Source organism: Panulirus ornatus, chromosome 64, assembly GCF_036320965.1.
Source record: "Panulirus ornatus isolate Po-2019 chromosome 64, ASM3632096v1, whole genome shotgun sequence".
Lineage (NCBI taxonomy): Eukaryota > Metazoa > Arthropoda > Malacostraca > Decapoda > Palinuridae > Panulirus > Panulirus ornatus.
The window spans coordinates 14,596,700-14,617,138 of NC_092287.1; the positions used below are offsets into that span (position 1 = coordinate 14,596,700).

Here is a 20,439-nt window from a genome sequence, read left to right on the forward strand (position 1 = left end):
ACTGAGTACAGAATGGAAAAAGGTGAGAACAATGGAAGTAAGGGGAGTGGGGGAGGAATGGGATGTATTTAGGGAATCACTGATGGACTGCGCAAAAGATGCTTGTGGCATGAGAAGAGTGGGAGGTGGGTTGATTAGAAAGGGTAGTGAGTGGTGGGATGAAGAAGTAAGAGTATTAGTGAAAGAGAAGAGAAAGGCATTTGGACGATTTTTGCAGGGAAAAAATGCAATTGAGTGGAAGAGGTATAAAAGAAAGAGACAGGAGGTCAAGAGAAAGGTGCAAGAGGTGAAAAAGATGGCAAATGAGAGTTGGGGTGAGAGAGTATCATTAAATGTTAGGTAGAATAAAAAGATGTTCTGGAAGGAGGTAAATAAAGTGCGTAAGACAAGGGAGCAAATGGGAACTTCAGTGAAGGGCGCAAATGGGGAGGTGATAACAAGTAGTGGTGATGTGAGAAGGAGATGGAGTGAGTATTTTGAAGGTTTGTTGAATGTGTTTGATGATAGAGTGGCAGATATAGGGTGTTTTGGTCGAGGTGGTGTGCAAAGTGAGAGGGTTAGGGAAAATGATTTGGTAAACAGAGAAGAGGTAGTAAAAGCTTTGCGGAAGATGAAAGCCGGCAAGGCAGCAGGTTTAGATGGTATTGCAGTGGAATTTATTAAAAAAGGGGGTGACTGTATTATTGACTGGTTGGTAAGGTTATTTAATGTATGTATGATTCATGGTGAGGTGCCTGAGCATTGGCGGAATGCGTGCATAGTGCCATTGTAGAAAGGCAAAGGGGATAAGAGTGAGTGCTCAAATTACAGAGGTATAAGTTTGTTGAGTATTCCTGATAAATTATATGGGAGGGTATTGATTGAGAGGGTGAAGGCATGTACAGAGCATCAGATTGGGGAAGAGCAGTGTGGTTTCAGAAGTGGTAGAGGATGTGTGGATCAAGTGTTTGCTTTGAAGAATGTATGTGAGAAATACTTAGAAAAGCAAATGGATGTTTAGAAAAGCATTTATGGATCTGGAGAAGGCATATTATAGAGTTGATAGAGATGCTCTGTGGAAGGTATTAAGAATATATGGTGTGGGAGGCAAGTTGTTAGAAGCAGTGAAAAGTTTCTATCGAGGATGTAAGGCATGTGTACGTGAAGGAAGAGAGGAAAGTGATTGGTTCTAAGTTAATATAGGTTTGCAGCAGGGGTGTGTGATGTCTCCATTGTTGTTTAATTTGTTTATGGATGGGGTTGTTAGGGAGGTGAATGCAATAGTTTTGGAAAGCGGGGCAAGTATGAAGTCTCTTGTGGATGAGAGAGCTTGGGAAGTGAGTCAGTTGTTGTTCGCTGATGATACAGCGCTGGTGGCTGATTCATGTGAGAAACTGCAGAAGCTGGTGACTGAGTTTGGTAAAGTGTGTGAAGGAAGGAAGTTAAAGGTAAATGTGAATAAGAGCAAGGTAATTAGATACAGTAGGGTTGAGGGTCAAGTCAATTGGGAGGTAAGTTTGAATGGAGAAAAACTGGAGGAAGTAAAGTGTTTTAGATATCTGGGAGTGGATCTGGCAGCGGATTGAACCATGGAAGCGGAAGTGGATCATAGGGTGGGGGAGGGGGCGAAAGTCCTGGGAGCCTTGAAGAATGTGTGGAAGTCGAGAACATTATCTCGGAAAGCAAAAATGGGTATGTTTGAAGGAATAGTGGTTCCAACAATGTTGTATGGTTGCGATGCGTGGGCTATAGATAGAGTTGTGCGCAGGAGGATGGATGTGCTGGAAATGAGATGTTTCAGGACAATGTGTGGTGTGAGGTGGTTTGATCGAGTAAGTAACGTAAGGGTAAGAGAGATGTGTGGAAATAAAAAGAGCGTGGTTGAGAGAGCAGAAGAGGGTAGTTTGAAATTGTTCGGTTACATGAAGAGAATGAGTGATGAAAGATTGACCAAGAGGATATATGTGTCGGAGGTAGAGGGAACGAGGAGAACAGGGAGACCAAATTGGAGGTTGAAAGGTGGAGTGAAAAAGATTTTGTGTGATCGGGGCCTGAACATGCAGGAGGGTGAAAGGAGGGCAAGGAATAGAGTGAATTGGATCGATATGGTATACCGGGGTCGACGTGCTGTCAGTGGATTGAATCAGGGTATGTGAAGCGTCTGGGGTAAACCATGGAAAGCTGTGTAGGTATGTATATTTGCGTGTGTGGACGTATTTATATACATGTGTATGGGGGTGGGTTGGGCCATTTCTTTCGTCTGTTTCCTTGCGCTACCTCTAAAACGCGGGAGACAGCGGCAAAAAAAAAAAAAATAATCATAATAATAATAATAATAATAATAATAATAATAATAATAATAATAATAATAATGATAATTATAACAATAATGATAATAATAATAATAATAATAATAATAATGGTAATAATGATAATGATAATAATAATAATGATAATAATAATAATGATAATAATAATAATGATAATGATAATAGTAATCTTTCACACGTCTTCGTTGTTGTTATAGAAAAGATATATGAAGGTACATATCAACATGAACGAATCACCCACCACTCTCCATCCACTTTGTTTTACCCATATTAATCTAAAGTTTGCTTTCTTACACGCAATTACATACTCTCACAACTCCTGCTTCAGAAGTATCGTTACTCCTTCCTCTGCTCTTATCCTCTCACCAACCCCTAACTTTACTCCCTAGACATTCCCAAACCACTATTACCCTTTACCCTTGAGCTTAATTTTACTCAGAGCCAAAACATCCAGGTTCCTTTCCTCAAACATACTACCTTTCTCTCCTTTTTTCTCATCTTGGTTACATTCACACACATTTAGACAACCCCAGTCTGAGCCTTCGAGAAGGATGAGCACTCCTCGCACGACTACTTCTGTTTCCTCTTTTAGAAAGTTAAATAAAAGGAGGGGACGGTTTCTAGCCCCCCGCTCCGCCCCCTTTGGTCACCTACGACACGCGGGGAATAGGTGGGAAACGTTTTTCCCTATCCCAAGGATAATAACAACAATAATAGTAATGATGATAACAATGATAGTAATAATAATAATGATAATGATAATGATGATAACAATGATATTAATGATAATAATGATAATGATGATAATAATAGTAATGAAATAATAATAATAATAATAATAATAATAATAATAATAATAATAATAATAATAATAATAACAATGATAATAATAATGATAATAATAGTGACGGAAAAGACAACAAAGGCTACATTCGTTCACACTCAGTCTCTACCTATCATGTATAATGCATCAAAACCACAGCTCCCTTTCCACAGCCAGGCAACACAAAACTTTCCATGGTTTACCCCAGACGCTTCACATGCCCTGGTTCAATCCATTGACAGCACCTCGACCCCGGTATACCACATCGTTCCAATTCACTCTATTCCTTGCACGCCTTTCACCCTCCTGCATGTTCAGGCCCCGATCACTTAAAATCCTTTTCACTCCATCTTTCCATCTCCAATTTGGTCTCCCACTTCTCGTTCCCTCCACCTCTGACACCTTTATCCTCTTGGTCAATCTTTCCTCACTCATTATCTCCATGTGACCAAACCATTTCAAAACACATTCTTCTCCTCTATCAACCACACTCTTTTCATTTCCACACATCTTTCTTACACTTTCATTACTTACTCGATCAAACCACCTCACACCACATATTGTCCTCAAACATCTCATTTCCAGCACATCCACCCTCCTCCGCACAACTCTATCTATAGCCCACGCCTCGCAACCATATAATATTGTTGGAACCACTATTCCCTCAAATATATCCATTTTTACTGTCCAAGATAACGTTCTCGAATTCCACACATTTTTCAATGCTCCCAGAACTTTCGCCCCCTCCCCCATCCTATGATTCACTTCCGCTTCCATGGTTCAATCCGCTGCCAAATCCACTCCCAGATATCTAAAACACTTTACTTCCTCCAGTTTTTCTCCATTCAAACATACCTCCCAATTGACTTGTCCCTCAACCCTACTGTACCTAATAACCTTACTCTTATTCACATTTACTCTCAGCTTTCTTCTTTCACACACTTTACCAAACTCAATCACCAGCTTCTGCAGTTTCTCACATGAATCAGCCACCAGTGCTGTATCATCAGCGAACAACAACTGACTCACTTCCCAAGCTCTCTCATCCACAACAGACTGCATACTTGCCCCTCTTTCCAAAACTCTTGCATTCACCTCCCTAACAACCCCATCTATAAACAATTAACCAACCATGGAGACATCACGCACCCCTGCCGCAAAACCAACACTCACTGAGAACCAATCACTTTCCTCTCTTCCTACACGTACACATGCCTTACATCCTCGATAAAAACTTTTCACTGTTTCTAACAACTTACCTCCCACATCATATATTCTTAATACCTTCCACAGAGCATCTCTATTAACTCTATCATATGCCTTCTCCAGATCCATAAATGCTACATACAAATCCATTTGCTTTTCTAAGTATGTCTCACATACATTCTTCAAAGCAAACACCTGATCCACACATCCTCAACCACTTCTGACACCACATTGCTCCTCCCCAATCTGATGCTCTGTACAAGCCTTCACCCTCTCAATCAATAGCCTCCCATATAATCTACTAGGAATACTCAACATACTTATAACTCTGTAATTTGAGCATCCACTCTTATCCCCTTTGCCTTTGTACAATGGCACTATGCAAGCATTCCGCCAGTCCTCAGGAACCTCACCATGAGTCATACATACATTAGATAACCTTACCAACCAGTCAACAATACAGTTTTTTTTAATAAACTCCACTGCAATACCATCCAAACCCGCTGCCTTGCCGGCTTTCATCTTCCGCAAAGCTTTTACTACCTCTTCTCTGTTTGCTAAATAATTCTCCCTAACCCTCTCACTTTGCACACAACCAAAACACCCTGTATCTGCCAGTCTATCATCAAACACATTCAACAAACCTTCAAAATACTCACTCCATCTCCTCACATCACCACTACTTGTTATCACCTCCCCATTAACCCCCTTCACTGATGTTCCCATGTGTTCCTTTGCTTACGCACTTTATTTACCTCCTTCCAAAACATCTTTTTATTCTCCCTAAGATTTAATGATACTCTCTCACCCCAACTCTCATCTGCCCTTTTTTTCGCCTCTTGCACCTTTCTCTTGACCTCCTGCCTCTTTCTTTTATACATCTCCCAGTCATATGCATTATTTTCCTACAAAAATCGTCCAAATGCCTCTCTCTTCTCTTTCACTAATAATCTTACTTCATTACATAATGTCGACACCATAGGTGAGGTAAGTAGTTCTTAGAACAATGGTCAACTTACTGGTGATTAAACTTAGCACTGGATTTTGTGTCCCACAGTAGGCATCACATGGAGGGCCCTGGGTGATGATCTATCCCTTTCACTGTATTCTCACACAGAAGTCTCTTGTTGAGATGAATCCTATGTTCTCATGATGAGCATCTCTGGTTGATGACAGATCCCGTACCCTGTAGTCTCACAGAGATAAAATCCAAACTGATTGAAATCTATCTAGGTGTAAAAATCATTGAACTACAGTTCTGCGTTGATATGTTCATATTAAACCATGTGGGCCGTGGCTTGTGCTAAGAGCACGTTTATGACCCACACCACCGAAATGGTTGAACCACCTGGCTTACATTTTGAACATAGGTATATGTTATGGAACATCCGAGGTTTCCCCTGCCAAGCTATAAATAAAAATCACCACTGTAGGGCCTACTGGCCGCCTAGAGGTGGATTAAGCTGCCCCATTAAACGTGCAAGAATTACATTGAGAAAATGTATATTTCAAGTGATCGTACATAAGATGTATTGACAGCCGTGTCATTTCTGTGTTCATTACGGGTAGCCATCAGCGTCTGGTTCACTGTGATAGGGAACAACAGTTGTTTCCAGCACGTCAAGAGTAGCTGATATTGAGCATACTTGACAGTTATCATTATGATTTTGTTGCGCCTACAGTGGCCCGGGTGTTTGGTTGACCGTTGTCCTTTATTTCAGCCAAAATATGAAACGCCGTTTGGACCGGCCTTGTGGCATATGCTATGGGCGTGTGAAGAATAGCTTAGGCTTGAGTTTCTCTGAGGTGCAGGGTCATACTGGAGATAAGGTGCAGGATTATGTTACGTACTGCCTCCACCCCTTACATTAAAGGGTGTATAATCAGCCCATAGGCCCATTAACACAGATAACTATGAAATAATGACTTCTGTTAACAGAGAGATATGGGCTAGACACAGATTCCCTTACCATCTAGCTAACATCTCCTGACAGCTGATGTCCGTAATCGTATACCTACTTTTGATTCTTTTTACGCTTCTCAAATACCAAACACTGATAAAAATCTATAAAGATATATTCATAATAGCAAAAATAAACATGGCTCTCTCGTAACATAAGTGATACTATATATACTTCATACATTGATATCTCTTTATCTTGCCTTACTTAAGAACTCTTTGGCAAATATATTGGCCTCATTCATATAACATAAGTACTTTAAATGACTGAGATGTGTACAGATTACACTATAAATTTGCCCAACAGCTTTGTATCACATCCTTTCTCTATGATCATTCTGTGAGTGAGATAGACTTTCCAAATTGTATACAATTGCTTCCTGTCACTTTCTCTTGTCTCTTATATATGTTTTGTGGATAACTAAAACAATCATTGGTAAAGTGGGGAGATAACTGAAAAAGTTGTTATGGAGCTGAGGCGCAGGGTTGATCTGGAGGCGAAATACAGGGTTGCTATGGAGCTGAGGTGCGGGGCTGCTGTGGAGGTGAAATACAGGGTTGTTTTGGAGCTGATGTGAAGGTTTGTTCTAGAGCTGAGTTGCACAAGGTTTTTCAGGAAAGAAGTTGCAGAGTTGCTTTGAGGTTGAGGTGCCAAGTTCCTGTTTGGTACATGCATGCCACATGCAAACTCCTTTCACATAACACGTTGGGCGCTGCTAAGAACCAGTCATAGGGTTGATTCCGGCAAAGATTAGATGCGTTTGGGGCTATGTTAACAGTCGCGGGAGTCATGCAGACCTACACGCTGTGCACATTTCTATTGGGTGGAGGAGTAACTTATGCATTACTAGTACCCCAGCAACTCATGGCAGGACAGGGGGTAGGCCATCATTCTTCAGAATTCGCTGGGTAGATGGAATTCATTGGCGGATTGATACGGTTGTTGCTGTTTGACTCATTGAGTGTCTTATTTCATGGAATAGCACGTAACAAGATATCTTGTGTATTTCTGAGTCTATTGGTTGTCGATATATTCCATGGGAGGGAAAAGTACTCGAGGCTTGAATACAGGATGGTGAAAAGCATGGGCGGGAAAGAGTGAATATGAACGATCTGGTATACAGGGGGCGACGTGCTGTCAGCAGATCAAACCAAGGCATGTGAAACTGTCAAAGGAAACAAAGGAAAGGTTTGTTTGGCCTGGTTGTGAACAGAGGCTGTGGTTTCGGTGCTTGTCTTAGTGAGAAACGCAAGTTTACTAATGAACACTACAAGGTAGTGTGTCCAGGCTGCTCTACTTTACAAATATTAATAAAAGTCTCTGACATGCAAAAACTTACTAATCAGAACAGACTTATTCTTGTAGTATAAAGCTGTCTAAACGCTATAATGATATCATTTATTCCACCCTTATTAACCTTAGTATCCAAGATGGTAAAGCTTTCCACAAAACTCAGCTAAGTCCAGCTCATCATGTTCGTCTAATTTCCCACTTGGTGACGTGTATTACTCACTGTATGCTAATGGTTTAGACTGTACTGCAGATGATTTCAAGCTCAAATACAACAAACTGACGTTTGATCTGTTGTGCGAGAGCGTCGTTAGTGGTAGGAAGGAAGGAAACCGAAAACAGTTCCTCTTCATTACGATAGTATGGTAAAGGCATCGTCCTACAGCAGGCCGCGGGCCAATTGTGTTCCATGGAGACACCTAGAAAAGACCTTTCCAAATCCTCTGCCGAAAAAAAGAGAACGCTGTCAAAAAGAGTGAATTTCACCGGCGTGGTTCAAATACAGGCGACAATATAGAGGGAGGAAGAGGGGAGGAAATGGGCGGGTGTGCGATGTACAATATTGACCAAGCTTTCAGAACATTGCATCACTGTACGATAATTGAGCCGCCATCACGGTAGCACCACACAGGCAGTGGTAGCGTAGGGGACGGAAATACTGATGTGTAGTATATTGTGCGCACTCCCTTTTTGAAGGGGTACTTATGGTAATCACACACAGAGACACGCACGCGCGCGATTTTTTCCCCGTTTTAAGTCTGAAGGAATCTCTTCATACGATGAGAACTAACAGTAAAGAGAGAATCGCTCTCTGATTTGCCGAAGGACTTAAGATAAAAACAAGTTTCAGAAGACTTTACCCAACCTATGATGGGTTAAAGTACATGCTTGGTTGTGCCACACGAGCAAATGAAAGGTAGTGAAATGATTATTCATACACAGAGTTGTAGAATACCTTAGTCAGGATGGCGCCTTTAACTGAGGATGAAAAAAAGTAGCTAGAAACTTTGGAGGTATTTACTGTCTCAGAAAGTGATACTAAGAAGCAGTGAAAGAAATGGAGACGTCGTCTCCAGAAATGCAAAGCCTTTTACTATCGTGTAGATGTCATTAAATTCTGCCAAAAGTTGGTAGTCATCCATGCAATTACAGAATATTTCTCTGTAGGGTTCCTCGTTGTGTCTAATGGTACATACAACACCAGTGACTTGCATCAACGTGATTTTATGCATAAATTTGCAGTGTCGCAGGCAGGATTGTCAGTATAGTATGTGGTGTAAAAAAGAATTAATGTAGTATGTAATGACGTGCCACAACAACACTAGCAAGTCAGGTGGCCGAGAGCAGGGAAGTGGTTTTAACACTACAAGGCAGAGAAGGTCTTTTCCTTCATAATGAAAGTGAAAATAACATTCGACACTGTGGGGTAAAGTTCCTTCTCTACATGGTGTTCACAACAAACGTGATTGCTGAATACACCTCACTCCAGTTTACAGAGGCAAGCAGCGGAATGCCTCCCGGCTTGTAGGACCCATACAAACACTTTCGCTTTTATTTGTAGGTTTTTATGCGTGTTTCAGAAAGAACAGCCAAATACAACACTTGTAAACTGTTGACAGAAGAAGGTAGCGCAGTGCAGACTATTCGAGCTTCACAGAAGGCAATAAGTATATTCCTGCCGAGTTTGAAGAGAGATTTGCGAACCCGGATTCAATGAGGCCTAACCTTGGGCAGTTCAACAACCGAATAGAAAGCGTAGTCGAATAAGAACCAAAAGAACTTCAACTGCAGCGGCGTGAGCTACTGTATAGTCTGAACTATTTCTCCTGTCAGAGAAGAATGGGCTTCTTGATCGTTTCTGGAATATACACCAGCTCACTGCTTCCTGAACCCGCGAAACTCTGCGCTCTCAAGTTTGGGAAGCACGAATTTATCTATTTCCTCTTGAAATGAAAGACTATGGATATAGATGGAGACCGACTTTCTCGACACTTGACGTATTGGACTCGATGAGCAGCATCGATGTTCATTTCGAGGTGTCTGGTTGATGATTAATCCCTTATCCTTTGGTCTGATATAGACGTATCTGGTTGATGTTAAATAATTTACCCTGTATTCTCACACTGAGGTTATGGTTGATGGTTAATCCCTAAACCCTGTAGTTTCACCCAGATAAAAACCAAATTGGTTCAAACTTACCTGAGTATGAAAATGATAGAGTGCGCAAAACGTTGAAAGTACCGCATAAACGTTGTGGCCCGTGGCCTTTGCTAAGAGCCCACACCACCAAAAGGGTTGAACCACTTGGGATTAAATTTTTAACACATGTAAATGTTAGAGATTATTCAAGGTTTCCCCTGCCATGCTATAAAAGAAAATCGTCGGTGTAGACATAATTTAAGCGGAAAGATTATTGAAGTATGAATGTTGATGGATTGCCCTTAGCTTTTGAAACCTTAAGATTGATACAACGAGAAAATGTCTTTGATTGAGCTGTGACTTGAAATGTAACAGAAAATATGTCGATCCAGCGCCTTCACGGCTTTTCCTGACATACTTAAACGAAGCTGATTTGAGACTTTTTTCCCCCCTCAATGATGGCCATGTGAAGATAACATATAATGAACTAAAGAACTGTGTTATCAAAGGCACCAAAGATTGTGACTTAGTATTCAAGAGATTCAATTTTACAAGGTACGAGGCCAAGTTACGAAAACATCTCTATTAATGATATACATCCTTTATCAGTACTGTATTCTTTTCATACGATGTGTATTCGTTTTTCTTTTAATGATGTTGTTTTATATGTCTATTCAAAATATTTGATTTCTGCACTTTACTGGAGCAACTATGTGAATGGTGAGTTGATGTCAGACACCATACACTGAACCTGTGTGGTGTTGCCTGAACTGCATGACTCTGAAAATCAACAATTCCTTACTCTTAATCTGAAAGAGACGATGGAAGGAGGAGGAAAAGACACGGTTAGGGAAGGAGACGTGTAAAGAAAAAAAGTCGCACAAAGCATAGGGTACGATAAAGCTTAAAGAGTTTTAGCTTCTATTTGCTTTACCGTGATGAGTATTGGTAAAAAGAAATGGTGCTGTTTTGTGGGATGGTAGACATATCATCGTTAATGGCACCGGCGCCTTTGAGTCTGCCTTCGCACTGTAAATCTACATATCCTGGATTTGCCACCAATGCCCCAGAAGAGGCCAGACTCATTCCCTTAAGCGATACCTGACTGTGACATCCACTCAAGACATTCGAAAGGTGTTCCAGATCTAAATATGTATATATAGCTTGCCTGTTTGACTCCTAAGTAATTGTTTGTTGTCAGTTCATGTCTTGACAGACATTCGTTTGCGTTACAAATGATGATCGACAGTATGCATACTCGACGTATCTTATATTGGCTACTTACTGTAATTGACATTCGCACGTAATCCTGAAATTCAGATTGCTTAGAGGTGAACGATTTACTCGATTTTTGTTATTGCTTTTTGACAGTCATTTTCCTTTCAGCTATAATTTGGGGAGTTTCCCTGCAGTAATGACCTCCTCTTGCTCCTCCCCGGCAGATCTGTCGGCGGGCGTGGTGTGGGCGTGGGACGCGGACGACCAGCAAGAGGGCACCAACGCCCACCTCACCTACTCCATCGAGAAGAATGTGGTAGACGAGCGCTCCGGCCAGGCCATCTTCGCCGTCAACCCCGAGACCGGCCTCGTCCGCACCGCCGTCTGCTGCCTCGACCGCGAGACAACGCCCGAGTACCACATCCAGGTGGTGGCCACGGACGGCGGCGGCCTCAAGGGTGAGTCTGGCAGCTGGCCAGGGGTCGTAGTGGGGTCTGCCACCTGGCCAGGGGTCATAGTAAGGCCTGCCAATTGGCCAGGGGTTACAGTGGGGCCTACCAACTGGCCAAGAGTCATGAAATAGTGTACCAGCTGACAGGGAGTCTCATGAGCCCTGCTAGCTAGCTAGGCGTCATGATGAGGCCTGCCAGCTGGCTAAGGTACGTAATGAGGTATGTCAGCTGGCTAAGGCTCGTAATGAGGTATGCCAGCTGGCTGAGGTTCGTAATGAGGTATGCCACCTGGTCATGGGTCCTTGTGAGGTCTGCCAGCTGGCCTAGTGGTCATGATGGGACCTGCCAGCTGGCCAAGAGTCAAGAGTGAGCATGCGAACTGGCTAGAACTCTCTCTCTCTCTCTCTCTCTCTCTCTCTCTCTCTCTCTCTCTCTCTCTCATCTATCTATCTATAAAAGGAGAATCGATTTTTACAGAATAGATGTAACGAAAAACTTAACAGTTACTGTACGATTCCAGGTTAGTAGACCTTTCCAGCTTTCTCTAATAGAGTCTGTGAGGTAAGACTATAAATCCTATTCTTTAACAGCCTTTTAGCCAGAGCAATTTAAGGATTAATATCCCGCACGCAAGTAGATGAGACATCTACCCTTGTCTAGTCATTTCGTGTCACTTTATCCTCTATCCATCGGTCGAAAGATTCCATATATTTATCTCTCGACGTTAAGTACTCTGAAATAAGCTAGTAATTGAAACATTCTACCACTTCCTAATTTATTCATAATCATTAAGCATCGGATTTCCAACTTGCGAGTAAGCACAGACTACTGCATACGACCATATCAAAGAACTGGTGATCAGTGGTATTTGATCAGTGGTGTCAACAGTGTAGTTTTCTTTCTCATCGGCTGTTGGGTTGGTTGTGTGGGCTTGAGGCCTATCGTCTCTGCCTAGGACAATGTGGCTCTCAGCGTCAAGGTACATCCACCAACCCGAGGAAGCTATAACACCTTCGCCTGTATATTTATCTATCTTTTCATTGTTAATAGTGCAAGATGCCGAAGATTAACGAGAAGTGACAGATGACGACGGGCTCAGTGACGATGGCCTGGCAGCTATACCGGTAGCAGGGAAAAAAAGAAAAAAAATACCGGACGTTTAATTAGTGCAAGAGATTATCCCACAAACCGCTTGTAAAGGACTCAACTAGTATAGCCCCATTTTCTTTACTAGAGACATTGATTTCCTTATTAAAGAAAACTGTCCCATGCAAGCTGAGACTTGAGTAATAAATTACCAGGCGTCGACTGATTTGAAGACGAGGATTCGTTAATAAACATTAATTTCACCTTCGAACCAACAACTTGCCCTTATTTTTCCTGTGTTGAGATGATGAATTATCAGAGTTTAAGATAAATGAAGATGATCTGTATTTTTCTCGAAATAAGTTCTGAGTGAATTCCACAGAGATTTCCGTTCTTCGGAGAAGCTATCGCCCAAGTTGGGGAAGTTATGGAGATCGACCAGACCAGAGAGACTCGGGTAATAACAGCAACAGAGAGAATGGTACGTTAAGAAAATGTTGTCTTTATCTCTATATGTTTATTCATGTACTTATGATCGCGCGCATGTTTTTGGTCACATAATTCTAAGTGCGCGCACTGTATGTGTGTTACGAAAAGACCAAATACACGCACCCCAGCCTAAGCCAAGTACCCGTTTATTGACCAGCCCGGAAAGAAATAAGAACATCTGAGATTAACTGTGGGTCGAATTTTGCGCTAAGGATTCGAACCCATGTTTCCCATCTGCACAGCGGGATCCGTGTGATGCTATCTAGCTTCTCCATAAAGGCTGCGTGTGAGGACAATATTGTCATAGAAGTATATGACTTCATTGATGTTTCTGTGTTCCCCTACCAACGGAGATAGCACAGCTTTCGGCTGTAGCCGTTAGAAAGCTTTTATATATAGATAGATATATATATATATAGATATATATTGATATATATATATATTATATATATATAGATATATTATATAGTTTATAGATTTATAGTATATATATATATATTTTTTTTTTTTTTTATTTTATACTTTGTCGCTGTCTCCGCGTTTGCGAGGTAGCGCAAGGAAACAGACGAAAGAAATGCCCCCCCCATACACATGTATAAACATACGTCACACACGCAAATATACATACCTACACAGCTTTCCATGGTTTACCCCAGACGCTTCACATGCCTTGATTCAATCCACTGACAGCACGTCAACCCGGTATACCACATCGCTCCAATTCCTCTATTCCTTGCCCTCCTTTCACCTTCCTGCATGTTCAGGCCCCGATCACACAAAATCTTTTTCACTCCATCTTTCCACCTCCAATTTGGTCTCCCTCTTCTCCTCGTTCCCTCCACCTCCGACACATATATCTCTTGGTCAATCTTTCCTCACTCATTTCTCCATGTGCCCAAACCACTTCAAAACACCCTCTCTGCTCTCTCAACCACGCTCTTTTTATTCCACACATCTCTCTTACCCTTACGTTACTCACTCAATCAAACCACCTCACACCACACATTGTCCTCAAACATCTCATTTCCAGCACATCATCCTCCTGCGCACAACTCTATCCATAGCCCACGCCTCGCAACATACAACATTGTTGGAACCACTATTCCTTCAAACATACCATTTTTGCTTTCCGAGATAATGTTCTCGACTTCCACACATTCTTCAAGGCCCCCAGAATTTCGCCCCCTCCCCCACCCTATGATCCACTTCCGCTTCCATGGTTCCATCCGCTGCCAGATCCACTCCCAGATATCTAAAACACTTCACTTCTCCAGTTTTTCTTCCATTCAAACTCACCTCCCAATTGACTTGACCCTCAACCCTGCTGTACCTAATATACTTGCTCTTATTCACATTTACTCTTAACTTTCTTCTTCTATATATTATATTATATATATAATATATATATATATATATATATATATATATATATATATATATATATATATATATATATATATATATATATATATATATATATATATATATTTATTATATATGATTTTCTTGTATTTCATTTTGCTTTGTCGCTGTCTCCCGCATTTGCGAGGTAGCGGAAGGAAACAGACGAAAGAAATGGCCCAACCCACCACATACCCATGTATATACATACACGTCCACACACGCAAATATACATGCCCATACAACTCAATGTACACATATATATACACACACAGACACATACATATATGCACATGCACATAGTTCACACTGTCTGCCTTTATTCATTCCCATCGCCACCTCGCGACACATGGAATACCATCCCCCTCCCCCCTCATGTGTGCGAGGTAGCGCTAGGAAAAGACAACAAGGCCCCATTCATTCACACTCAGTCTCTAGCTGTCATGCAATAATGCCCGAAACGAGAGCTCCCTTTCCACATCCAGGCCCCACAGAACTTTCCATGGTTTACCCCAGACGCTTCACTTGCCCTCATTCACTCCATTGACAGCACGTCGACCCCGGTATACCATATCGATCCAATTCACTCTATTCCTTGCCCGCATTTCAGCCTCCTGAATGTTCAGGCCCCGATCACTCAAAATCTTTTTCACACCATCTTTCCACCTCCAATTTGGTCTCCCACTTCTCGTTCCCTCCACCTCCGACACATATATGTTCTTGGTCAATCTTTCTCCATGTGACCAAACCATTTCAAAACACCCTCTTCTGCTCTCTCAACCACGCTCATTTTTATTTCTACACATCTCTCTTACCCTTACATTACTTACTCGATCAAACCACCTCACACAACATATTGTCCTCAAGCATCTCATTTTCAGCACATCCACCCTCCTCCGCACATCTCTGTCCATAGCCCACGACTAGCAACCATACAACATTGTTGGAAACACTATTCCTTAAAACATACCCATTTTTGCTTTCGGAGATAATGCTCTCGACTACCACACATTTTTCAAGGCTCCCAAGAATTTCGCCCCCTCTCCTACCTAGGATTCACTTCCGCTTCCATGGTTCCATCCGCTGCCAGATCCACTCCCAGATTTCTAAAACACTTTACTTCCTCCAGTTTTTTTTCCATTTAAACCTACCTCCAATTGACTTGACCCTCAACCCTACTGTACCTAATAACCTTGCTATTATTCACATTTACTCTTAACTTTCTACTTTCACACACTTTACCAAACTCAGTCACCAGCTTCTGCAGTTTCTCACATGAATCAGCCACCAGCGCTGTAACATCAGCGAACAACAACTGCTCACTTCCCAAGCTCTCTCATCCCCAACAGACTGCATACTTGCCCCTCTTTCCAAAACTCTTGCATTCACCTCTCTAGCAATCCCATACATAAACAAATTAAACAACCATGGAGACATCACACCCCCATGCCGCAAACCTACTTTCACTGAGAACCAATCACTTTCCTCCTTTCCTGCACGTACACATGCCTTACCTCCTCGATAAAAACTTCTCACTGCTTCTAACAACTTGCCTCCCACACCATATACTCTTAATACCTTCCACAGAGCATCTCTATCAACTATATCATATGCCTTCTCATGATCCATAAATGCTACAAACAAATCCATTTGCTTTCTAAGTATTTCTCACATACATTCTTCAAAGCAAACACCTAATCCACACATCCTCTACCACTTCTGAAACCACACTGCTCTCCCCAATCTGATGCTCTGTACATGCCTTCACCCTCTCAATCAATACCCTCCCATATAATTTGCCAGGAATACTCAACAAATTTATACATCTGTAATTTGAGCACTCACTCTTATCCCATTTGCCTTTGTACAATGGCACTTTCCACGCATTCCGCCAATCCTCAGGCACCTCACCATGAATCATACATACATTGATTAACCTTATCAACCAATCAACAATACAGTCAACCCCTTTTTTAAATAAATTCCACTACAATACCATCCAAACCTGCTGCCTTGCCGGCTTTCATCTACCGCAAAGCTTTTACTACCTCTTCTCTGATTACCAAATCATTTTCCCTAACCCTCTTACTTTGCACACCACCTCGACCAAAACACCCTATACCTGCCACTCTATCATCAAACACATTCAACAAACCTTCAAAATACTAACTCCATCTCCTTCTCACATCACCACTACTTGTTATCACTTCCCCATTAGCCCACTTCACTGAAGTTACCATTTGCTCCCTTGACTTACGCACTTTATTTACCTAATTCCATAACATCTTTTTATTCTCACTAAAATTTAATGATACTCTCTCACCCCAACTCTCATTTGCCCTCTTTTTCACCGCTTGCACCTTTCTCTTGACCTCCTGTTTCTTTCTTTTATACGTCTCCCGCTCATTTGAATTTTTTCCCTGCAAAAATTGTCCGAAAGCCTCTCTCTTCTCTTTCACTAATAATCTTACCTCTTCATCCCACAACTCACTATCCTTTCTAATCAACCCACCTCCCACGCTTCTCATGCCACAAGCATCTTTTACGCAAGCCATCACTGCTTCCCTAAATACATCCCATTCCTCCCCCACTCCCCTTACCTCCTTTGTTCTTACCGTTTTCAATTCTATACTCAGTTTCTCCTGGTACTTCCTCACACAAGTCTCCTTCCCAAGCTCACTTATTCTCACCACCCTCTTCACCCCAACATTCTCTCCTCTTTTCTGAAAGCACATTCAAATCTTCACCTTAGCCTCTACAAGATAATGATCAGAACTCCCTCCAGTTGCACCTCTTAGCACATTAACATCTAAAAGTCTCTCTTTTGCGCGCCTGTCAATGAACACGTAATCCAATAACGCTCTCTGGCGTATACATACGTATACCTATGTATATCTCGCTTTTTAAACCAGGTAATCCCAATCACCGGTCCTTTTTCAGCACATAAATCTACAAGCTCTTCACCATTCCCTTATACAACACTGAACACCTCATGTATACCAATTATTCCCTCAACTGCCACATTACTTACCTTTACATTCAATTTTATTTTCTTTTTTTCCAAAAGAAGGAACGGAGAAGGGGGCCAGGTGAGGATATTCCCTCAGAGGCCCAGTCCTCTTTTCTTATCGCTACCTCACTAACGCGGGAAATGGCGAATAGTTTGAAAGAAAAAGAAAAAATATATATATATAAATATATATATATATATATATATATATATATATATATATATATATATATATATATATATATATATATATATATATATATATATATATATATATTCTTTCTTTCTTTCATACTATTCGCCATTTCCCGCATTAGCGAGGTAGCGTTGAGAACAGAGGACTGGGCCCTTGAGGGAATATCCTCACCTGGGCCCCTTCTCTGTTCCCTCTTTTGGAAAATTAAAAAAAAAAGTGAGAGGGGAGGATTTCCAGCCCCCCGCTTCCTCCCCTTTTAGTCGCCTTCTACGACACGCAGGGAATACGTGGGAAGTATTCTTTCTCCCCTATCCCCAGGCATATATATATATATATATATATATATATATATATATATATATATATATATAGGAAGAGAGGAAAGTGATTGGTTCTCAGTGAATGTAGGTTTGCGGCAGGGGTGTGTGATGTCTCCATGGTTGTTTAATTTGTTTATGGATGGGGTTGTTAGGGAGGTGAATGCAAGAGTTTTGGAAAGAGGGGCAAGTATGAAGTCTGTTGTGGATGAGAGAGTATGGGAAGTGAGTCAGTTGTTGTTCGCTGATGATACAGCGCTGGTGGCTGATTCATGTGAGAAACTGCAGAAGCTGGTGACTGAGTTTGGTAAAGTGTGTGAAAGAAGAAAGTTAAGAGTAAATGTGAATAAGAGCAAGGTTATTAGGTACAGTAGAGTTGAGGGTCAAGTCAATTGGGAGGTAGGTTTGAATGGAGAAAAACTGGAGGAAGTAAAGTGCTTTCGATATCTGGGAGTTGATCTGGCAGCGGATGGAACCATGGAAACGGAAGTGGATCATAGGGTGAGGGAGGGGGCGAAAATTCTGGGAGCCTTGAAGAATGTGTGGAAGTCGAGAACATTATCTCGGAAAGCAAAAATGGGTATGTTTGAAGGAATAGTGGTTCCAACAACGTTGTATGGTTGCGAGGCGTGGGCTATGGATAGAGTTGTGCACAGGAGGATGGATGTGCTGGAAATGAGATGTTTGAGGACAATGTGTGGTGTGAGGTGTTTTGATCGAGTAAGTAACGTAAGGGTAAGAGAGAGGTGTGGAAATAAAAAGAGCGTGGTTGAGAGAGCAGAAGGGGGTGTTTTGAAATGGTTTGGGCACATGGAGAGAATGAGTGAGGAAAGAATGACCAAGAGGATATATGTGTCGGAGTTGGAGGGAACGAGGAGAAGTGGGAGACCAAATTGGAGGTGGAAAGATGGAGTGAAAAAGATTTTGTCTGATCGGGGCCTGAACATGCAGGAGTGTGAAAGGAGGGCAAGGAATAGAGTGAATTGGATCGATGTGGTATACCGGGGTTGACGTGCTGTTAGTGGATTGAATCAGGGCATGTGAAGCGTCTGGGGTAAACCATGGAAAGCTGTGTCGGTATGTATATTTGCGTGTGTGGACGTATGTATACATGTGTATGGGGGTGGGTTGGGCCATTTCTTTCGTCTGTTTCCTTGCGCTACCTCGCAAACGCGGGAGACAGCGACAAAGCAAGAAAAAAAATATATATTTATATATATATATATATATATATATATATATATATATATATATATATATATATATATATATATATATATATATTTATATCCTCCCCTCCTTGTATTTTAACTTTATAGAAGGGGAAACAAAAGAAGTGACGCGGGGAGTGCTCATTCTCCTCGAAGGCTCAGGTTAGGGAGTCTAAATGTGTGTGGATGTAATCAAGATAAGAAAAATGGAGGGATAGGTAGTATGTTTTAGGAAAGGAACCTGGATACTTTGGCTCTGAGTGAAACGAAGCTCAAGGGAAAAGGGGAAGTAAAGTCAGGGGTTAGTGAGAGGACAAGAACAAGGGAAGGGGTAGCACTACTCCTGAAACAGGAGTGGTGGAAGTATGTGATACAGTGTAAGAAAGTAAACTCTAGATTGATATGGGTGAAAGTGAAAGTTAATAGAGATAGATGGGTCATTATTGGTGCATATGCACCTAGGGATGAGAAGAAAGATCATGAGAGGCAAGTGTTTTCGGAGGAGCTGAATGAGTGTGTTAGTAGTTTTGATGCACTCGACCGGGTTATAGTGATGGGTGATTTGAATGCAAAGGTGAGTAATGTGGAGGTTGAAGGAGTAATTGATGTACATGGGGTGTTCAGTGTTGTAAATGGAAATGGTGAAGAGCTTGTAGATTTATTTGCTGAAAAAGGACTGTTGATTGGGAATACCTGTCTTATAAGTATACGTATGTAAGTAGAAGAGATGGCCAGAGAAGGTTATTGGACGACGTGTTAATTCATAGGCGCGCGAAAAGAGAGACTTTTGGATGTTAATGTGCTGAGAGGTGCAACTGGAGAGATGTCTGATCGTTATCTTGTGGAGGCGAAGGTGAGGATTTGTAGAGGTTTTTAGAAGAAAAGAGAGAATGTTGGGGTGAAAAGAGTGGTGAGAGTAAGTGAGCCTTGGAAGAAGACTTGCGTGAGGTAGTACGAGGAGAGACTGAGTACACAATGGAAAAAGGTGAGAACTAAGGACCTAAAGGGAGTGGGGGAAGGAATGGGATGTATTTAGGGAATCAGTAATGGATTGCGAAAAAGATGCTTGTAGCATGAGAAGCGTGGGAGGTGGGCATATTAGAAAGGGTAGTGAGTGGTGGGATGGAGAAGTAAGATTATTAGTGAAAGAGAAGAGGGAGTCATTTCAACGATTTTTGCAGGGAAATAACGCAAATGAGTGGGAGATGTATAAAAGAAACAGGAAGGAGGTCAAGAGAAAAGTGCAAGAGGTGAAAAAGAGGGCAAATGAGAGTTAGGGTGAGAGAGTATCATTGAATTTTAGGGAGAATGAAAAGATGTTCTGGAAGGAG

At 41.7% G+C, this 20,439-nt stretch overlaps 1 protein-coding gene across 1 annotated transcript in view; it reads left to right on the forward strand.

Annotated features, from left to right (window-relative positions):
- LOC139746244 (uncharacterized) overlaps positions 1–20,439 on the forward strand; it is a 1,225,703-nt gene that overhangs the window by 868,234 nt on the left and 337,030 nt on the right. Inside the window, exon 7 of the mRNA XM_071657250.1 lies at positions 11,171–11,404. Coding sequence (XP_071513351.1) covers positions 11,171–11,404 — 234 coding nt within the window. The remainder of the gene's footprint in view (positions 1–11,170; positions 11,405–20,439) is intronic.